This window comes from Hemitrygon akajei, chromosome 3 (assembly GCF_048418815.1).
Source record: "Hemitrygon akajei chromosome 3, sHemAka1.3, whole genome shotgun sequence".
In the NCBI taxonomy this organism is placed as follows: Eukaryota; Metazoa; Chordata; class Chondrichthyes; order Myliobatiformes; family Dasyatidae; genus Hemitrygon; species Hemitrygon akajei.
The window spans coordinates 86,070,175-86,088,164 of NC_133126.1; the positions used below are offsets into that span (position 1 = coordinate 86,070,175).

Genomic DNA, 17,990 nt, shown 5'->3' on the forward strand with positions numbered 1-17,990 from the left:
TCCTCACGTGTAATATCTTTCTGTGTAAATATCTCACAGCGTGGGACACCTGCGGCCGAAAATCCGGTGCGGCCTAAAATCCGGTGCGGACTTTACAAGTAAAAAATTGATTTTATTTCTAAAATTAGAGCCAGCGGCTTTTAATCAGGTGCGCTCTGTAGTCCGGAATCTACGGTACATAATTTCAGAGTTAAGAAAATACAACTGTTGCTTGGGTTACATTGGAATGTAGTGTTGAGTTAAACACTCAGTGATACATTAGTGTTGGGAGACAGGCAAGGAAGGGTTAAGGAAAATGGTGCATGGGTTATTATGAGAGGCCGAGCAATTAATTGTGGGGGTTAAAAGGAAGGAATGACGTTAAGATAAAGAAAGGGATGCAATAGGATGACTCTTCCAACACAGACACAGGCTCTAAAGAGTGCCTGGGGCATCAGCAGGGCATTCAAAGGAGGGAGGAGATTTTGTAAAATTATGTCACAATTGTGGGGGAAATAAGAAGCTGAAGAGTGGAACCATTCTTAGGAAAAGGGATTTCTGTGGGCCGTTTTGAGATAGGAAAAGATGGGAGAGAGGCAGTGGATTTAATTGGGGGCAGACAGATCATCACAGGAGAAGCCAGGGCATGAGAAACAGTAGGATAAGGGATTGCGATGGTAAAACTAAAATCATCATTGATACCATCTTTTGGTTAAGGCACCAAAATGAAGCCTTTCTACCTCTTTTGGATAAGGTGACATTTACTAGAACACCACAGACTATTTCCCTGCTAAACTGTGGTATTCTGGTAAATGTCATTCAACTAACCTCATTGGAACAGGTCATCATTACTTTGTGAGATCTCACTGTGCACAATTTTGCCTGCTGCCTTTCCCAGGGGTAGAGCCCCTTTTCAATTTCATGCGATGCACTATTGGAGCCCCTAGTACCCAAGGGAATTGATCTCTGCTGTCCAGCGAGGTTAGATGGGAGGTTCAGCAAACTCCAATCAATACAAAGACTCAAAACTGAACTGGGGGAAAAAGCTCAAAAAAGTATAAGAGTTAGGAACAGGGTGACAGATGAATCTCCCCCAAAGTTCTTGGCAGATAATACAACAGATGAGCGTGACTGCATTCTGCGCAGAATCTCAGGCAGTAGCCTTTAAATTTAGTTCAAAGATTAACCTCAGCTCCTGAGCTCCTGAAGATTAAAGGCTCGTTTCCAAGCATCTAACCTTTACTACTAGCCATGGGGAGTGAAGCTGGAGGACAAAGGCAGCATTCGTCTCAGCAAGTTGATACACTTCATGTACAGGCGTGCACACGTGTGCACACACACGCATGAATAGTACATGTACACAATTGCACATGCACACACACACACACACACACACACACACACACACGGACTTCACAAATGCAGCAATACTTGTGCAATTTTTTTTTTACAAACTCATATTCAAAATAGTGTCTATAAAAAGTATTCAGCTCCCTTGGAAGTTATCACGTTTTATTGTTTTACAACATTGAATCACAGTGGATTTAAATTGTTTTTTTTTGTCACCGATCAACAGAAAAAGACTCTTTCATGTAAAAGTGAAAAGATCGCTACAAAGTGATCCAAATCAATTAAAAATAGAAAACATGAAAAAATTGATTGCATAAGTATTCACCCCCCCCCACCTTTAACATGACACACCAAATCATCACTGATGCAGCCAGAATTGGGTTTAGAAGTCACATGATTATTTAAATGGAGCTCTGTTTTTGGAGACCTGTGTGCAGTCAAGGTGTTTCAATTGATTATAGTAAAAATACACCTGTATCTGGAAGGTCCAACTGCTGGCAAGTCAGTACCCTGGCAAAACTGCACCACGAAGACAAAAGAACACTCCAAGTAACGCAGCAAAAAGGTTATTGAAAAGCACAAGTCAGGAGATGGATACAAGAAAAATACAAAATATCCCTTGGAGTACAGTTAAGTCAATCATCAAGAAATGGAAAGAATATGGCACAGCTGTAAATCTGCCTAGAGTAGGCCGTCCTCAAAAACTGAGTGACCGTGCAAGAAGGGGACTAGTGAGGGAGGCCACCAAGAGACCAATAACAGCTCTGGAGGAGTTACAAGCTTCAGTGGCTGAGAAGCTTCATTACTATTGCCTGGGTGCTACGCCAGTCGCAGCTTTATGGGAGAGTGGGTAAAAGAAAGCCACTGTTGAAGAAACACTCAGTTCAGATCTTGGCCAGGGTTTGCTGGAAGTCAAGTGGGAGACTCTGAAGTCAGCTGAAAGAAGGTTCTGTGGTCTGATGAAACCAAAATTGAGCTTTTTGGCCATCAGACTAAACGCTGTGTTTGGTGTAAACCAAACACCGCACATCATCAAAAACACAATATCCCTACCGTGAAGCTTGGTGGTGGCTGCATCATGGGGGGGGGGGGGGGGGGGAATGCTTCACTGCAGCAGGCCCTGGAAGGTTTGTGAAGGCAGAGGGTAAAATGAATGCAGCAAAATACAGGGAAATCCTGGAGGAAAACCTAATGCAGTCTGCAAGAGAACTGTAACTTGGGAGAAGATTTGTTTTCCAGCAAGACAATGCCCCCAAGCATAAAGCCAAAGCTACACAGGAATAGCTTAAAAACAACAAAGTTGATGTCCTGGAGTGGCCAAGTCACAGTCTAGACCTCAATCCAATTGAGAATTTGTGGCTGGACTTGAAAAGAAAGGGCTGTTCACTCATGATCCCCATACAATCTGAAAGAGCTTGAGCAGTTTTGTAAAGATGAATGGAGAAAAATTGCAGTGCCCAGATGTCAAAGCTGATAGAGACCTATCCACACAGACTCAAGACTGTAATTGCTGCCAAAAGTGCATCTGCTAAATACTGACTTGAAGGGGGTGAGTAATTATGCAATCAATTATTTTGTGTTTAATAATTGTAATAAATTTAGACCAATTTGTAGAAAGTTGCTTTCACTTTGACACGAAAGGCTCTTTTCCGTTGATTAGTGTCAAAAAAGCCAAATTAAATCCACTGTGATTCAATGTTGTAAAACAATAAAACATGAAAAATTCCAAGGGAGGGTGCGGAGTGAATACTTTTTATAGGCACTGTATTTCCAGATAGCTTATCACTTACTTCTTTGTACGTTAAAAAAAAAGAAGCTACCTTCTTCTCCAGTGTTTTAGTACCACACAATGTGGTGGGGGCTGAACTGAAATATCCCTGGAAATAAACTATCCGTGCCTGCTGAACTCTAATGACAAGCTCTTAATGCAGTTAAAGATACAGAAACAAGAAGCTTTCCAAATAAGCCCAGGAAGACCACACAAAGATTCAGTTGAATTATCCCTCATCTTCTTCTTAACCAGTCCCTGATCCCTTGCTTGACATGATCCATCCCGGTCAGTCTTAAGTGTTTCATCTGGCTCTGCCTATTTACCACGCTGGGAAAGAAAGCTGAGTTTAGATTGTTACAAGACCTAAGTCATTAAACAACAAATGCTGGAAATGAAAATGATGATGATGCACTCTTCTGAAGGCTTAACTAACTGCCCCACACCTTGTCCTTTGTTTTGCATCCCTCTCCCCCCCCCCCCCCTTCCCATTTCATGAACACTTGCAAAGGGAGAATAACACTACACTTGTGTGAATCCCTGCAACATCTGCTAACCCTCTGTCTCGGAACATACGTCAAGAGGCTGAACCCTCACAGGCCGTCAGATGCATAGTTGTACCTGTTCGGGCTCTAAAAACCTGTGCCAACCAACTGCGGGCCAGGTTTTCAGAGCCAGAACAGGTACACCATCTGGGCCTGACTGCCTGTGAGGGTTCACCCTCTTGAAGTATGTTCTGAAGTGTTTACCGACATCTTCAATCCATCACTGCTGTAGTCAGAGGTTCCACCTGCTTCAAAAAGGGCATTAATCATACCAGTGCCCAAGAAGAGCAGGGTGAGCTGCCTCGATGACTTTCGCCAAGTTGTTCTCACATCTACTGTGATTAAGTACTTTGTGAGGCTGGTCATGGCCAGAATCAACTCCTGCCTATGTTATGGCCCGGTCCGGAACCCGCATTCCGGGTCTTGATCTGATCCGAGGACTCCAGACTCCGGGTCTTGTAGCCGTCCCTCCTTTCACCCTTGAGCCCAATTAGCCACACCTGTGGATCATCGTGGCTTGTTGGGGCTCAAGGAAGCGCACCTGATGCCCATCGGCTGGCAGTGTATATAGGGGGCTTTGGGACTGTGTGGAGTTGGAGGTGTGTGTTGTCTGGCCTATCTGGTTGCACTGGCTTGGAGTTCCCCTTGTTAAAGATGAGTTCTTTGAATAAGTGTGGCAGTCACCCTGGACCTAGTTCCCTTCCTATCCCTTGCCTCTGTCAGGCAAGCCTGGCTGCACTGCTGTTGCCTGGTGGGGATCTCTGCCCCTTTCCACCCCTTGCTGCTGATGGGTTGTGCCCTGCAACCTATCCAGGTGCTCTGTGACCTGCTCAGGCCCCTGTGTTCCTGCCTGGGAGGTCTAGGCCCTGCCCAGTGAACTCCTAGACCTTGCCTGAACTCCAGGATCCTGCCTTGCCTGCCTGAACTCTGGGATCCTCCTTGCCTGCCTGAACTCTGGGATCCTCCTTGCCTGCCTGAACTCTGTGTTCCTCCTTGCCTGCCTGAACTCTGGGATCCTCCTTGCCTGAACTCTGGGATCCTGCCTTGCCTGCCTGAACTCTGGGATCCTGCCTTGCCTGTCTGAACTCTAAAACTCTCCCGGAACCCCAGAATCACCTTGAATGTCACGTCCCTCATGCACACCACAGTCACCACATCTTGTTGTGGTAAACTATGTATACCTGTCTGGACATGCCCCTCTGCTGACTGCTCCTGTGCCTCCCCCCACAGACCCCTATATAAAGGCGAATGGAGGCACTGCTCCCCTCCCTCAGTCTCTGAGATGTTGTGCTCTGTTTTGATGCTAATAAAAGCCTATCGTTCGCCTCCTGTCTCTGAGAGTTATTGATGGTGCATCACTTGTCTATTGTTTAGTTGTTCCTGTCCTGCCCCTAGTACTTCAGTGCCTGTGTCCTGTGCTTGGGTCCAGCCTCCTGTCCCCTTATGACAGCCTAAGCAAGGACCTGGACCTGCTGTAATTTACCTATCACCACAATATGTCTAAAGAGGATACAATCCCACTGCTCTACTTGGCCTTGGACTATTTGGACATCATGCTTCTGTGCATTGATTACACTTCAGTGTTCAACACCATCATGCCCTCAAAACTAATCAACAAGCTTCAAAATCTGGGCCTCTGTACCTCCATCTGCAACTGGATCCTTGCCTTCATCATTAGGAAACCAGTCAGTGCAGGTTAGAAATAACATCTCCTCCCCGCTGACAATCAACACCATTGCACTTCTGTAGGATGTGTGCTTTTCCCACTGTTCTGCTCTCTCTTTACCCGTGACTGTGCGGCTAGGCACAGCTCAAACATCACCTATAAATTTGTCAATGACACAAATGGCAGAATCTCAAATGATGACGTGGAGGCATACAGGAGTGAGATAGATCATCTGGTTGAGTGATGTCGCAACAGCCACCTTGCACTCAAAGTCAGGGAAACCAAGGAACTGACTGTAGACTTCAGTCGAGGGAACACACACAAGTCCTCATCGAGGGATCAGCAGAGGAAAGGGTGAGCAGTTTCAATGTCCTGGGGGTCAACATCCCTGAAGATAGATCCTGGGCACAACATATTGATGCAATCACAAAGGGGGGACAAAAATGGCTATGTTTCATTAGGAGTTTGAGGAAATTTGGTATGACACCAAAGTTATCTGATTCTACAGATACACCGTGGAGAGCATTTTCACTGGCCGTGTCACCACCTGGTACGGAGGGGCCACTGCACAGGATCAGCAAACCTGCAGAAGGTTGCAAACTCAGCCAGCTCCATCACAGACAATAGCCTCCCCAGAGGACACCTTCAAAAGGCAATGCCTCAAACTGTGGCATTCATCATTTAGTACCTTTATCACCCAGGTCATGCCCTCTTCTCATTGCTACCATCAGGGAGAAGGTACAGGGGCCTGAAGAGACACACTTGTCTTCAATATTGTTGTAAAACAATAAAACATGAAAACTTCCAAAAGGGGTTGAATACTTTTTATAGGCACTGTATATACTGAGATATCTTATGGTGAATGACTCACCTGCTGACGTCCTGAAACCTTTTCACCATCCATGAGGCATGATTCAGGAGCGTGATGGAGCACTCTCTACTCGCCTCGATAAGTGTAGCTCCAACAACACTTACAAAGCTTGAAGAGAAAACAGGGGAAGACAAAAAAAGGAACAGCAGAGAAAAGTAAATAAAGTTAGGAGGGAAAAAAGAGTGAGGCATGAAGGAGAGGTAGGGAAGAGTGGAAAGGGAAGGCTGAGAACACAGAAGGCCGAAATGAGACATGGAGGCTGTAGAAACCAAGTATCTGTTGCCTGTCTGTATTGTACTTGTGTTGCACGTCCTCACTCTGGATTAAGGTTATCTGTCTCGTGGCTTTATCAGAAATAAGTGAATATAGTCACCTGTTTGCCGCCTTGGAGCCATACAAAGCGGGGGGGGGGGGAGAAGTAGAGAGTGCATATTTTTTGTTGGCTACTCATCTTTGTTTGAATTTGATCCAATTACAGTCATCTCGCTCGTCTTTGTTTTACGTGAATAACCGAAGAATCGAATGATTTTATAGCTGGTTTGTAGTAAAAGATTAAACGTACTTTATCGAGTTGGAACTCAGTTAGCTGAAAGAGTGTCATACTCCCTCACTGAGCCCCCTGGCGAATTTGAGTTCATTTTCAAGTCGTCACTACACAGGTGAAGAAAGAGAAACGACAGGCAGAGCGGAGATGGGGAGGGAGAGCTGGAAAAGGAAGCCAAGGGGAGAAGAAAGTGGTTGAATAGAGAGACAACGAGATGAGCAGAGATCGAGCAAGCCAGTTAGCACAAACAAGAGAGACAAAGAGATCAGCTGAATGTCTTCCTTGCATTCGATTTTAAAACAAGTCCTGAATGAGAAAGGGCTGCTTGACCATGCTGCTCAGTGCAGAGATAATAATCTTGAAGCAAAAGTACGCTCTTGCACTATTAAAAAATAGAACATTGTGTGTCCAAGTAAACAAGTGAAATGTCAATGGAAAGCAAAAAAAAAGATTACCATAGAACAGTCTCTGCGGCTCACTTCCAACTCCACTGGGCAACATGGGGTTAGGTAACTCCGGGTGCAGGGACGGCGGAGTGGAGCCGGATGTTTGGGTGCCCCTGTCGCACTGTTCCCTGTGGGCATACGGCGATCCGTAGGTTTGTGCACCGGGTGATAACAGCCGGGGGCGGGCTGCGTTCCAGCTGGGCGGACAGTTCCCTCTGGCCTCGCTGTACCCACTGTCGGGAGGCATCAGGTCATGGTCGAACACCTCATCGTCAGTGTCAAGTTCCTCCGCGTCGCACAGATCCATGTCATTCAACCCTAGCCTTACAGTTTACCCTCTGGGAGAAGCTCTCTCGGAAATGGAAGCAGAGGATGGTACCTAAGATCAGAATGAAAAGACTGGTTAAAGCAACAGGGTAAAAGCATCCTGGCTGAGCCTGCATCTTGCTGACTTTGGGTTTCCCATTGCGGAAGGTCTGCTGAGCGAGTTGCCAAGGCTAGTCAGTCCTTACACAAGGTGCCCGAGGAACGCAGGGCATCGAGCAGCATCAGGTAGCTGATTAAGGACTCAAGTCAGCAGAATGCAGAGCTCCTCCAGTGTTCGTGTGTGCTGCCCACGACTTCCAGCATCTGTGGAATATCATGTGTTTAGTCAGACCTCTTGTAGCTTTGGCTGCTTCACTGAGAATTAATGAGATCACAACCCATTCTTTTGTTCCTCACCTTAAATCTCTAGTCTTGGGCAATTTCTGCTCTGGGGAAAACAGAAGTTTATCGCTATCTACCCTATCAGTGCCTCACACTCACTTTCATTTGCACAAAACTTAAAATCTCCGTCATAAACTATGAACCGTGGCAGTCATTTTGTGCACAGTTCCCACAAAACAGAAATTAGATCCTCTGCTTGAGTCTTGCTGCAGAGAAACAATTACCACTCAGGATGCAGGGGAGAAACGCTGTGTTTTCCTTCCAGCAGAACAGTCTGCTCTTTCACAGATACTGGGGAGGGCAGTGATGTACTACAAAACGCAGCACTCCTGCAGTACTACATAAGAAAATGCCATCTTAGATAATAACATCCACACCAAATGCACAGCCACCAACAACTTGCAGAGCAGACATCAAAAGTGCCTTCAGCTTGCTCCAGATCAGCAGCATACTAAAAACATAACCTAAACACAACCACGGAAGAGGCAAGACGTTGGTGAGATACTGAGAGTCTACTGTAAATGACGTCAGGCAATTTACAACAACATCCTTGTGTTTTATTGAGAAAATGTCGTTCTGTTTACAGAACCACAGGTGGCACAGATGGAGATAGAGTTGGAAGGACAGGCAAACAAAGTGCCATGCAAATCACGAGCACAGAGACAGACCCACCTTCTGAAAAAGACAAATTCCAGGAAAGAGACAATAAAATGCAAACAGCTAACATGGACTTAAAACAGACACGACTCCAATCTGCACAGTTAATTTTCAGCTGGAAAAGTATACTCAAAAAGTTTTACATGAACTAAAGCAGAGGCTGTTGGAAATACTCAATAGGTCAGGCAGTGTCTGTGGAGTTCACTACAGTTTGGTGACATTTCATCAGTTTGGAAGGGGTTGAAACAAAAGAAGTTTACTGATGTAGAGCAAGCTGGAAATGGAAGTTCTCTCCATCAGCCTTGCTTATCTTACTTTCACAGTTCCGATGAAAAATCATTGACCTATAAAATCAACTCAGTTTCTTTCTCAACCGATGTGACTTGATCAGCGGAGTATTTCCAGAATTCTCTTCTATTGCATGTTACCTGTAAATGCAATATTCTACTTCACACCATTCCAGCATTTCTTTTCTCTCTCTCTGATCTGAATTCATTCATTTTATTCTGTTCACTCCTCCAGACAGATCGGCTGAAATGACCAAGCCCTCAATACCCTATGCAGCCAGCACCACCAGCTCTTGCATTGTTCCATCACCTTAGGTCTCCAGCTTAGCAGAAACCGCCATTTGTTTTTTTACGCTCTTTCCCTCTTCCATGCAACTTAAGATGTAGCTGAATTTAACATTTCCTAGGCCCAATGAAAGGTCATCAGCCTGAAATTTTAACCCTGCCTCTGTCTCCACAGATGCTGCCTGACTTGCAGAGTACTATCTCAGAACAAGGTTGCTAGGATCTTCTAGTTTTATTGCAATAAAAAGGAACAGGGAACTTCCCACCCCACCAAGCTCACTCCATCATTTAACAAGATCACGGCTGATCTCTTACCTCAGTTCTATTTTACTTCACCTCCTGATGGCCCTCCCATACAGAAATCTGCTTTGTTTTGAATGCAAGCCAAGACTAGGCCATGCTGGAACTTGCCACCCTCTGGGCCTTCTCTTTTAGGCCTAAATAGCCCACTCCTTAACTTGAAATTGTTCCCTTACATTCAAGACCCCTTAGCCAAAGAATCCTTCACCCTGGATCTCCTCTGTCTGTCTGACAGTTATATACATTTTCGGCAAGGTCATCCCGCATCCTTTTTATCACCAGAGATCGGTGTCTCCTCATTTGACAAACCTACCATCATCAGGACCAGTCTAGTAAATCTTTGCTGCACTCCTTTTCTAGTAGGTAATCCTATTTTAGGTAAGAAAATCAAATGCAATACTTAATAGTCCAGATGCAATACCATCACCCTCACTCGCTAAACATAACTGTAGCAAGGCACATAATTCTGTGCTCAAATCCTCTAACATATAGCTTCCCTTGTAGTTGTCTTTCTAATTACCTGCTGTATCTACTTGTTAACTTCCAATGATTTCTATAAAAGGGCACTTATGTCCAACTGAACATCAGTATTTCCCAATCTCACAAAACAATTTAGCATTTGTGCTTATTCTACCAAAGTGGACAGTCTCACAGTTTCCATATGGTTCTACATCTGCCATATTGTCGCCTGGTCACTCAGCCATTCCATATCCTTTTCAAGTCTCATCACTCCTCATATTCTTAAATTCCGTGCTATTAGCAAACTTCAAAATATTACATCTGGTCCATTTAGCTAAAGCATTGATACATCTCAGTGGCCACTTCGTTAGCTACACATGCTCGTTAATCAGACACGCAGTGCATAAAAGCATGCAGACATGGTCAAGAGGTTCAGTTCCGTCCAAACCAAACATCAGAATGTGATCTTAGTGACTGTGACTGTGAACCGTTGGTAGTATCTCAGAAACTACTGATCTCTTGTGACTTCCACGCACAACACCCTCTAGAGTTTACAGAGAATGGTGTGAAAAGCAAAAATAAAGTCCAGAGAGCGGCAGTTAAGTCTTGTTAATGAGAGGGGTCAGAGGAGGAAGAAGAAAGGTAACAGGAAGGTGACTGTAAAAGTATGCATTACAACAGTGGTGTCAGAAGAGTATTTCAGAACGTACTATCTATCGAAACGAAGTGAATGGGCTACAGCAGCAGCAGACCATGGACATACACTCAGCGGCCATATTAACAAGGTATCTAATAAAGTGGCTACTAAGTGTAGATTATGAATAGTTGGGAGTCCTTGTGCAGCTGTTTTTCTATCTGTTGATCGTACAGCTGACGTTGAAATGAGACTGGCTTATCACCTTTAATGCACAAGGATCTTCTTGCTAATATGAAGTTCTGCAAATATTGTTATAGCCTGTTGAAAACGATGTTTGACATAGTTCAGGACGTGAATGAATTGAGTTTACACCTGTAGCTTATTGTATTTTGTAAAAATATATATAATTCCTTCATATTAGTAAGGCCCACTCAAAGCCAAACTTAAAGCATCACCTCCCACATCTGGGAAGAGAAAACATGCTAAGAGATCTCATAGACACCATAATCGTGACCATTTAGGAAAAGAGAAACATCCCACAGAGGGAACCACAAACGAGTCTCCTGCTTCCTGCCACAGGGAATCAGCACCAAGTTCCTCCTTAACTAGAATATAAAAGCAAGAGTGTAATGTTGAGACTTTAAAAGCACTGGTGAGGCCTCACTTAGAGTATTATAAATCGTTTTGGGCCCCCTATCTTAGAAAGGATGTGGTGAAACTGGAGAGGGTTCAAAGGAGGCTCACAAAAATGATTCCAGGATTAAACGGCTTGTTATATGAAGTGTGTTTGATGGCTTTGGGCCTGTTTTCACTAGAATTCAGAAGAACGAGGGGTGACCTAATAGAAAGGTAAAAGGCCTTGATAGAGTGGATGTGGAGAGGATGTTTCCTATGGTGGGAGTGTCTTAGACCAGAGGACACAGCCTCAGAATAGAGGGGTGTCCTTTTAGAACAGAAACAAGGAGGAATTTCCTTAGCCAGAGAGTAGTAAATCTGTGGGATTTGTTGCCAGATGCAGCTGTGGAGGCCAAGTGTTTATGTATATTTAAGGCAGAGGTTGATAGAGTTTTGATTGGTCAAGGCATGAAAGGATCTGGGGGTGGGAAGCAGGAGATTAGGGTTGAGAGAAAAATGGATCAGCCTGGATGAAATGGAGGAGCAGACTCGATGACCAAATGGCCTAATTCTGCTCCTGTATCTTACGGACTTTTGGTCTTAACCGTCTTCTCCCAGAGGCTGATGATACTTCTGTGATTCAAAAAACCAAAACGCACTAACTTTGAGGAAGACACAAGAAAGGTTTGCACTGCATGTCTCTGAGTGGGCCCTACTGATTATATCACCATCCTCAGGCGAAGGGAACTTGACATTAAGCAGAGATTCATTCTTGTCTGCCCATCAGAAGAGTTCAGCTGATGTCAAGATGAGATAGATTGGTTGCCCATAATGAACCAGAACACTAATAATAAAGTTCCACAAACCTTCTGATTTCCTAAAGAACCTTTTTTCTTCCTATGGTGCGGCTTAGGTTTAGGTCTGTAGCATATTTTGTCCTACAAAAATACATATAAATCATTTCACATCAATAGGGCCCTCTCAAGGCTAAGTTCCTTTCCATTATGAAGCTTGGCAAGTAATCAGAGGGTCCCCAAAATGTCTGGGTTCACATTGGCTGGCCTGCATCACCACCCCCTCCTCTTTCCAACCTCAAAGTGAGGCTTAAATGTGAAGGTAAACATAACTTTATTTCATAGATCTGAACAAAAACCACAAACTGGCTGAACCCGGTGCTTGTTCACTAAATATATCAGCCAGTGGCGAAACAGCGGAAGTGAGACCTACTGCATGGCAACAGTGCTGTGAGTTTGGACTCAGATGACTAAGCAGTTTAGCTTTCATTTATTTGGCTGTAAACAGGCCTGAAACCTATGGGGACCTGAAATTGCACACACCCCTAGGCCTGCAAATTCTTACGAGGGCTCAATTTGAGCTGGGTGTGCAGGAGGAAGGGGAAAGTTGAGCTGAGGTAATAATTCCACAGGTCACACCTTCCACCCCCACCATTCCTTCCTTTTCATGACAGAATTCGAGAACAGATACTTAGGAAGAAGGTCCTAAACTTCTTCTTCAACATCACCCTCTTCACTTCTTTAACTTCTTCCAACCCCAACTCGGATGGCCTGTTCAGATGTCTGTTGTTGCACTCACGTTAATCCACTTCCCTTATCCCATCTCTTACTTTTGCAATGACAATCTCATTTAGACAGATTTCAGAAACATATTTTTGTAGAAATATCAAATAACCACAAATGTAATTGCAATACATAAGCTTCTAACGTTCCTGAATCTGCTTTAATTATCTAAAATAGAATTTAAAACCCTCTTGCAGGTGATGTAAGTGTTTTTGTGCAGTTAATCCAAGCTTAATTGGCTTCTGCACTTTACTCTTATGTAGTACAACACAGCTGAAGTTTATAAATGCAAGTCTGTCTTTCATCCATCCAATCTTTCTTTTGTTCCCCTGTGTGAGGTGCTGTCCAGTGTCCCAGTACACAAGTTTATTCTCACGCAGGAATTTGGAAAATGGGTTTTTAAACCATCAAATTGTAGGAAGAACATCACTGGCCACAGCTTGATGGATCACTTTCTTGCTGCCCCAGGAGTGGCGTCATTTAACAATGATCTTTTCTTTTCTGGCAATCCATTCCAATTTGTGAAATCGACACTATTTTCTCAGGGGTGAGTAGTGAAACATGCGTCTGTAACATTGCTCACTCTCTGTCTGGTGAATCTCCAGTAGAAAGCAAAGGAGCAGCCCAGTGCATCCTCCTCTAGGAAGTAACAATGGGAAACGATAAATGGAAGATGCTGCCAGCTGCAGGGAAGAGTAAATGCAGTGAATGGCCGTCTTTGCAGTGTATGAAACTGAAAAATACAGCAGATGCTGGAAGACTGAAATCAAAGCATAAAATGGCAGAGACAGTCAGCAGATCAGGGAGCATCGAGGGAGAAAGAAACAGGTTCAATGTTTTAGGTAGGAAGGTTGGAGACCTTTTCTCAGTCTCTGTTCCATTCTGCTGCCTGACTTGCTGAATGTTTCCAGCATTTTTCTGGCTCTTATTACAGCAGAGGTCTGCTGGTAATTACCACACACACTCTGTTGGAGGATGTGAGAAGGTAGTCCTTAATAGAGTGGATGAAGGAAGGTCATTGATTATCTCTGAACGTGACAAATCACACTAGGGGCAACTAAATCCAGTGTGGATATTTCCAAAACTTCAAGGCCAATGGGCATTAGAATTGCGGTATTCTTAGAGATGTAGAGGACTTATGTGGTGGGGCAGCTGGTAGTGCTGCTGTCTCAGAGCTCTAATGACACGGGTTCAGTCCCGACCTTCTGCGCTATCCAAAGCAACACACACAAGAACTGGAGGAACTTGGCAGGCCAGACAGCATCCATGGAAAAGAGTAAACAGACGATGTTTTGGGCTGTGACCCCTCATCGGGACTCCATGTGGGTTTTGCACGTTCCTCCAGGCACTCCAGTTTGCCATTGTATCCCAATGGTCAATTATGGCCACTGTAATTTGCCGCTGATGTAGGTGGAGTGGTAGAATCTGTGGAGTCGATAGGAATGTAGGGGGAATAGTTTACAGGGAAAATCCACGGTGGAATGGGACTGATGCGATTACTCTGAGATCTGACATATAGACTCAATAAACTGAAATAGAGTCAAAGCCAAAGTCAAAATTATTGACATATACACAATTATGTGAACGCACAGGTGCAGTAAAAACTTACTTAGAGCAGCATCACAGGCACACAACATCCACCGGAGAAGCACAAATTAAACCTAAATTATTCACATTTTTTACTAGAAAGGACACAATGAGAACAAGAAAAAGACCGTTTCAGTGCAAAGTTGTCCGAGTGTTGCTCTACTGATGTAGTGATTAGGATTGTGCAGGACAGTTCAAGAACTAAATGGTGACAGGGACGTAGTTAATCTTGAACCTGGTAGTGTGATGCTTCAGGCTTCTGTACCTCAGTGTCTTTTGCACACTGGTTGAATGTAAGTTTGGTCCGGTCTGTCATTGATTCTGCCATGGTTATTATTCTATTGCAGATTTATTAAATATACCTCTAAGAAAATGAATCCTAGGGTTGTACATGACAACATTTATGTACTTTGATAATCAATTTACTCTGAACTTTGCCCACTGGTGGCTGTGAGGAGATGGCATAGTCCTGATGGTGGGGATCTTTAATGATAGATGTTGCCTTTTTGGGACAGTACATCGTGTGGATACCATTGACGGAGGGAAGGGCTATGCCAATGATGTTTTGTTCTGAGTCACAGAGTTATACAGCATAGAAACAGGCCCTGCCATTCAAGATGCCCCAGCTAAGACAGTCCTATTTTACTCTTAAATCTTTCTTATCCATGTACCAATCTAAGTAGCATTTAAATGTTGTTAATGTACCTGCCTCACCACCTCCTCTGCAGTTCATCCCACATACGGACCACCCTACAAATAGCTTCCTTCTACATCATAATAGGAAATATGAAAGTCTGTATTTTAACCCAAAGGCTCTGTTTCCCTCTCTGTGGCCTTTTCTCTACACGTCTCCTTTACTCCATTTCTGCATGCTTCCAGCTCCCTTTGAGTGTCACTTTTGCATCTCCATCTATCTCTTGTCCGACAATCATTCTCCTAGTCCCCTACTGTGTTCTAGCCTGCCTGAAACTGTGTGGTTGAGTTATTTTCTGTTTCTGCTAACCCATTATCTTTTTTTCTTTGTACCTGTTTCTGTCTCTTTCTGTTTGTGTGTGCCACTGTCTCTGTTTCTCTGTGCACCTGTCTCTGTGTTTCTAATTCTATCCCTCTGCATCCGTTTCTGTATGCTGTACAGCGTGTGCTTCTGTCTGTTCCTGCCTGTCTCTTCTTTCTTCTTTATTGTTCTTATATTACTCTTCCTGTACCTACATCTTTTTCTGTGTTTCTGCTTATGTGGCTCTTTCATCATGTTTGTTTTTCTCTCTCTCTCTATTAATATTTACCTGTGACTCCATTTCTCTTTATCTTTCCTTCCCTCTCATTCTACCTCTAAATCTAGCTAGTCCTCTGCCAAAAAATATCATATATGCTAGAAATCTGAAACAGAAACAGTGAATGCCAGAAATATTCAACTTGCCAGGCAGTATCTCTGGAGAGAGGAAAGCAGCTAACTTTTCAGATCATTGAATTAATGTTACACATTTGCATGGCTGGAAGCAGAATAAAGTTGAGGTACGATACTTATCTATGCACTTATCTAAGTTTAGCCACATAGCAATCCCTGGGGATCGGTCCTTAATTCAACAACTTCACATACAGTGCCTATAAAAAGTATTCACCCCTCTTGGAAGTTTTCATGTTTTATTGTTTTACAACGTTGAATCACAGTGGATTTAATTTGGCTTTTTTGACACTGGTCAACAGAAAGATACTCTTTTGTGCCAAAGTGAAAACAGATCTCTACAAAGTCATCCAAATTAATTCCAAGTATAAAACACAAAATAATTGGTTGCACACCAAGTCATCACTGGTGCAGCCAATTGGTTTCAGAAGTCACATAATGAGTTAAATGGAGATACGTTTTTGGAGACCTGTGTACAGTGAATGACTAAAAAACAACAAAGTTAATGTCATCGAGTGGCCAAGTCACAGTCCAGACCTCAAACCAATTGAGAATTTGTGACTGGATTTAAAAAGGGTTGTTCACTCATGATCCCATGCAGTCTGACAGTTTGAGCAGTTTTATAAAGAAGAATGGAGAAAATCTGCAGTGTCCAGATGTGAAAGCTGATAGAGACCTATCCTCACAGACCAAGAATGTAATTGCATCTATTAAATACAGACTTGAAGGAGGTGAATACTTATGAAATCAATTATTTTGTGTTTTATATTTGCAATTAATTTGGATCACTTTGTAGAGATCTGGTTTTCACCTTGACACGAAACAGTCTTTTTCTGTTGATCTATGTCTCAAAAAAGCCAAATTAAATCCATTGTCATTCAATAAAACATGAAAATTCCAAAGGGGGTGAATACTTTTTATAGGCAATGTAACTAGCCTTTATGACGTTATGTCAGGACTGATCTGTTCTGACACTAAGTCATCAACTCTTCTCTGTCCACAGATGTGATCTGACTTGCTATTTCAAACCTTCTCTTTTATTTCAGTTTTTCAGCAAGAGCTGCATTCTACATCAACCGGTCCACTGATGGGGGTGGGGGTGGGGGTGGGGGTGGGAGGGGGAGGGGGAGCACATCACAGTAGCACTGGTGGACTGCACCGATGTTCTGTACATAGCAGATTCACTTTCAAGGACTCTTCATCTCATGTTCTCAATATTAATCACTTATTTATTTATTGTTATCATTTTCTTAATATGTATTTGCCCAGTTTGTTTGCTTTTGCACATTGGTTAAACACCCAAGTTGTGCGATCTTTTATTGTCTTTGTTATGGTTATTATTCTATAGGTTTATTGAGTATGCCCACAAGAAAACAAATCTGAGGTCTATATATGGTGACATATATGTATTTTGATAACAGGTTTACTTTGAACCAGTTCCAGTTTTGCGTTTTTCTCTCTCGTCGCACATGTCAGCTCCAAATCCCACCATTTTAAAGCAGGAACTATATCAGAGGTTATAAGATTAGGGGATGGTCAATTACAACTGGGGAGGGAGGGCGTAATGACTTCTTCTTAAACAGTTTGTCAAATCTCTGGAATTCTCAGCCCTGCAGCATTGTGGAGGCTGGACCACTGGGGGGGTATTTAGAGAGGAAGCATATAATCTGGTTGCGCAACATCTGGGAATTGAGGACGACAGGAAACTGGGCCAGATCAGCCAAAGTCATATGGAATAGTGAGGCAGGCTTGAAGGGCTTAGCGATCCACCCTTTCTATAGACTGTTGCAACAGGCATCTTCCCAAATCCTAGAATGCTTCCTGCAATTGTTGAACAGTGGATGCTATACTAAGAAAGGAGGGATGGAGTAAACAGGGACCTCCCGCCCTCTCACTGTGTGGTAGGAGAAACGTGAAGCATCAAATCTTTTGGAAAATAAGTATCTGAATGAGCAGCGTGGATTTATGAAAAGCAATTGTGTCTTGTCTAATCATCTGGAGATCTATTGGATATATGTACTGGAGTAAATGAAGGGGAACCTGGTGGATGTAGTGTTTTTGGATTTGTTGAGGGCTTTTAGTAAAAGTCCCACAATTCATAGCAGGCTGGTAAACAAGGTTGGAGCCCATGGAACTGTGGATAATATACTCATCTTCAAACACTGACTCCAGAACTACAAACCCCATTTCCAGAAAAGTTGGGATATTTTCCAAAATGCAATAAAAACAAAAATCTGTGATATGTTAATTCACGTGAACCTTTATTTAACTGACAAAAGTACAGAGAAAAGATTTTCAATAGTTTTA

At 43.4% G+C, this 17,990-nt stretch overlaps 1 protein-coding gene across 1 annotated transcript in view; it reads right to left on the reverse strand.

Moving 5' to 3' along the window:
• The window catches only part of LOC140725173 (bcl-2-modifying factor-like), a 111,983-nt gene that overhangs the window by 66,385 nt on the left and 27,608 nt on the right, over nt 1-17,990 (reverse strand). Inside the window, exon 2 of the mRNA XM_073040274.1 lies at nt 7,179-7,548. Within this exon, the coding sequence (XP_072896375.1) occupies nt 7,179-7,476 (298 nt within the window). The 5' untranslated portion in view covers nt 7,477-7,548. The remainder of the gene's footprint in view (nt 1-7,178; nt 7,549-17,990) is intronic.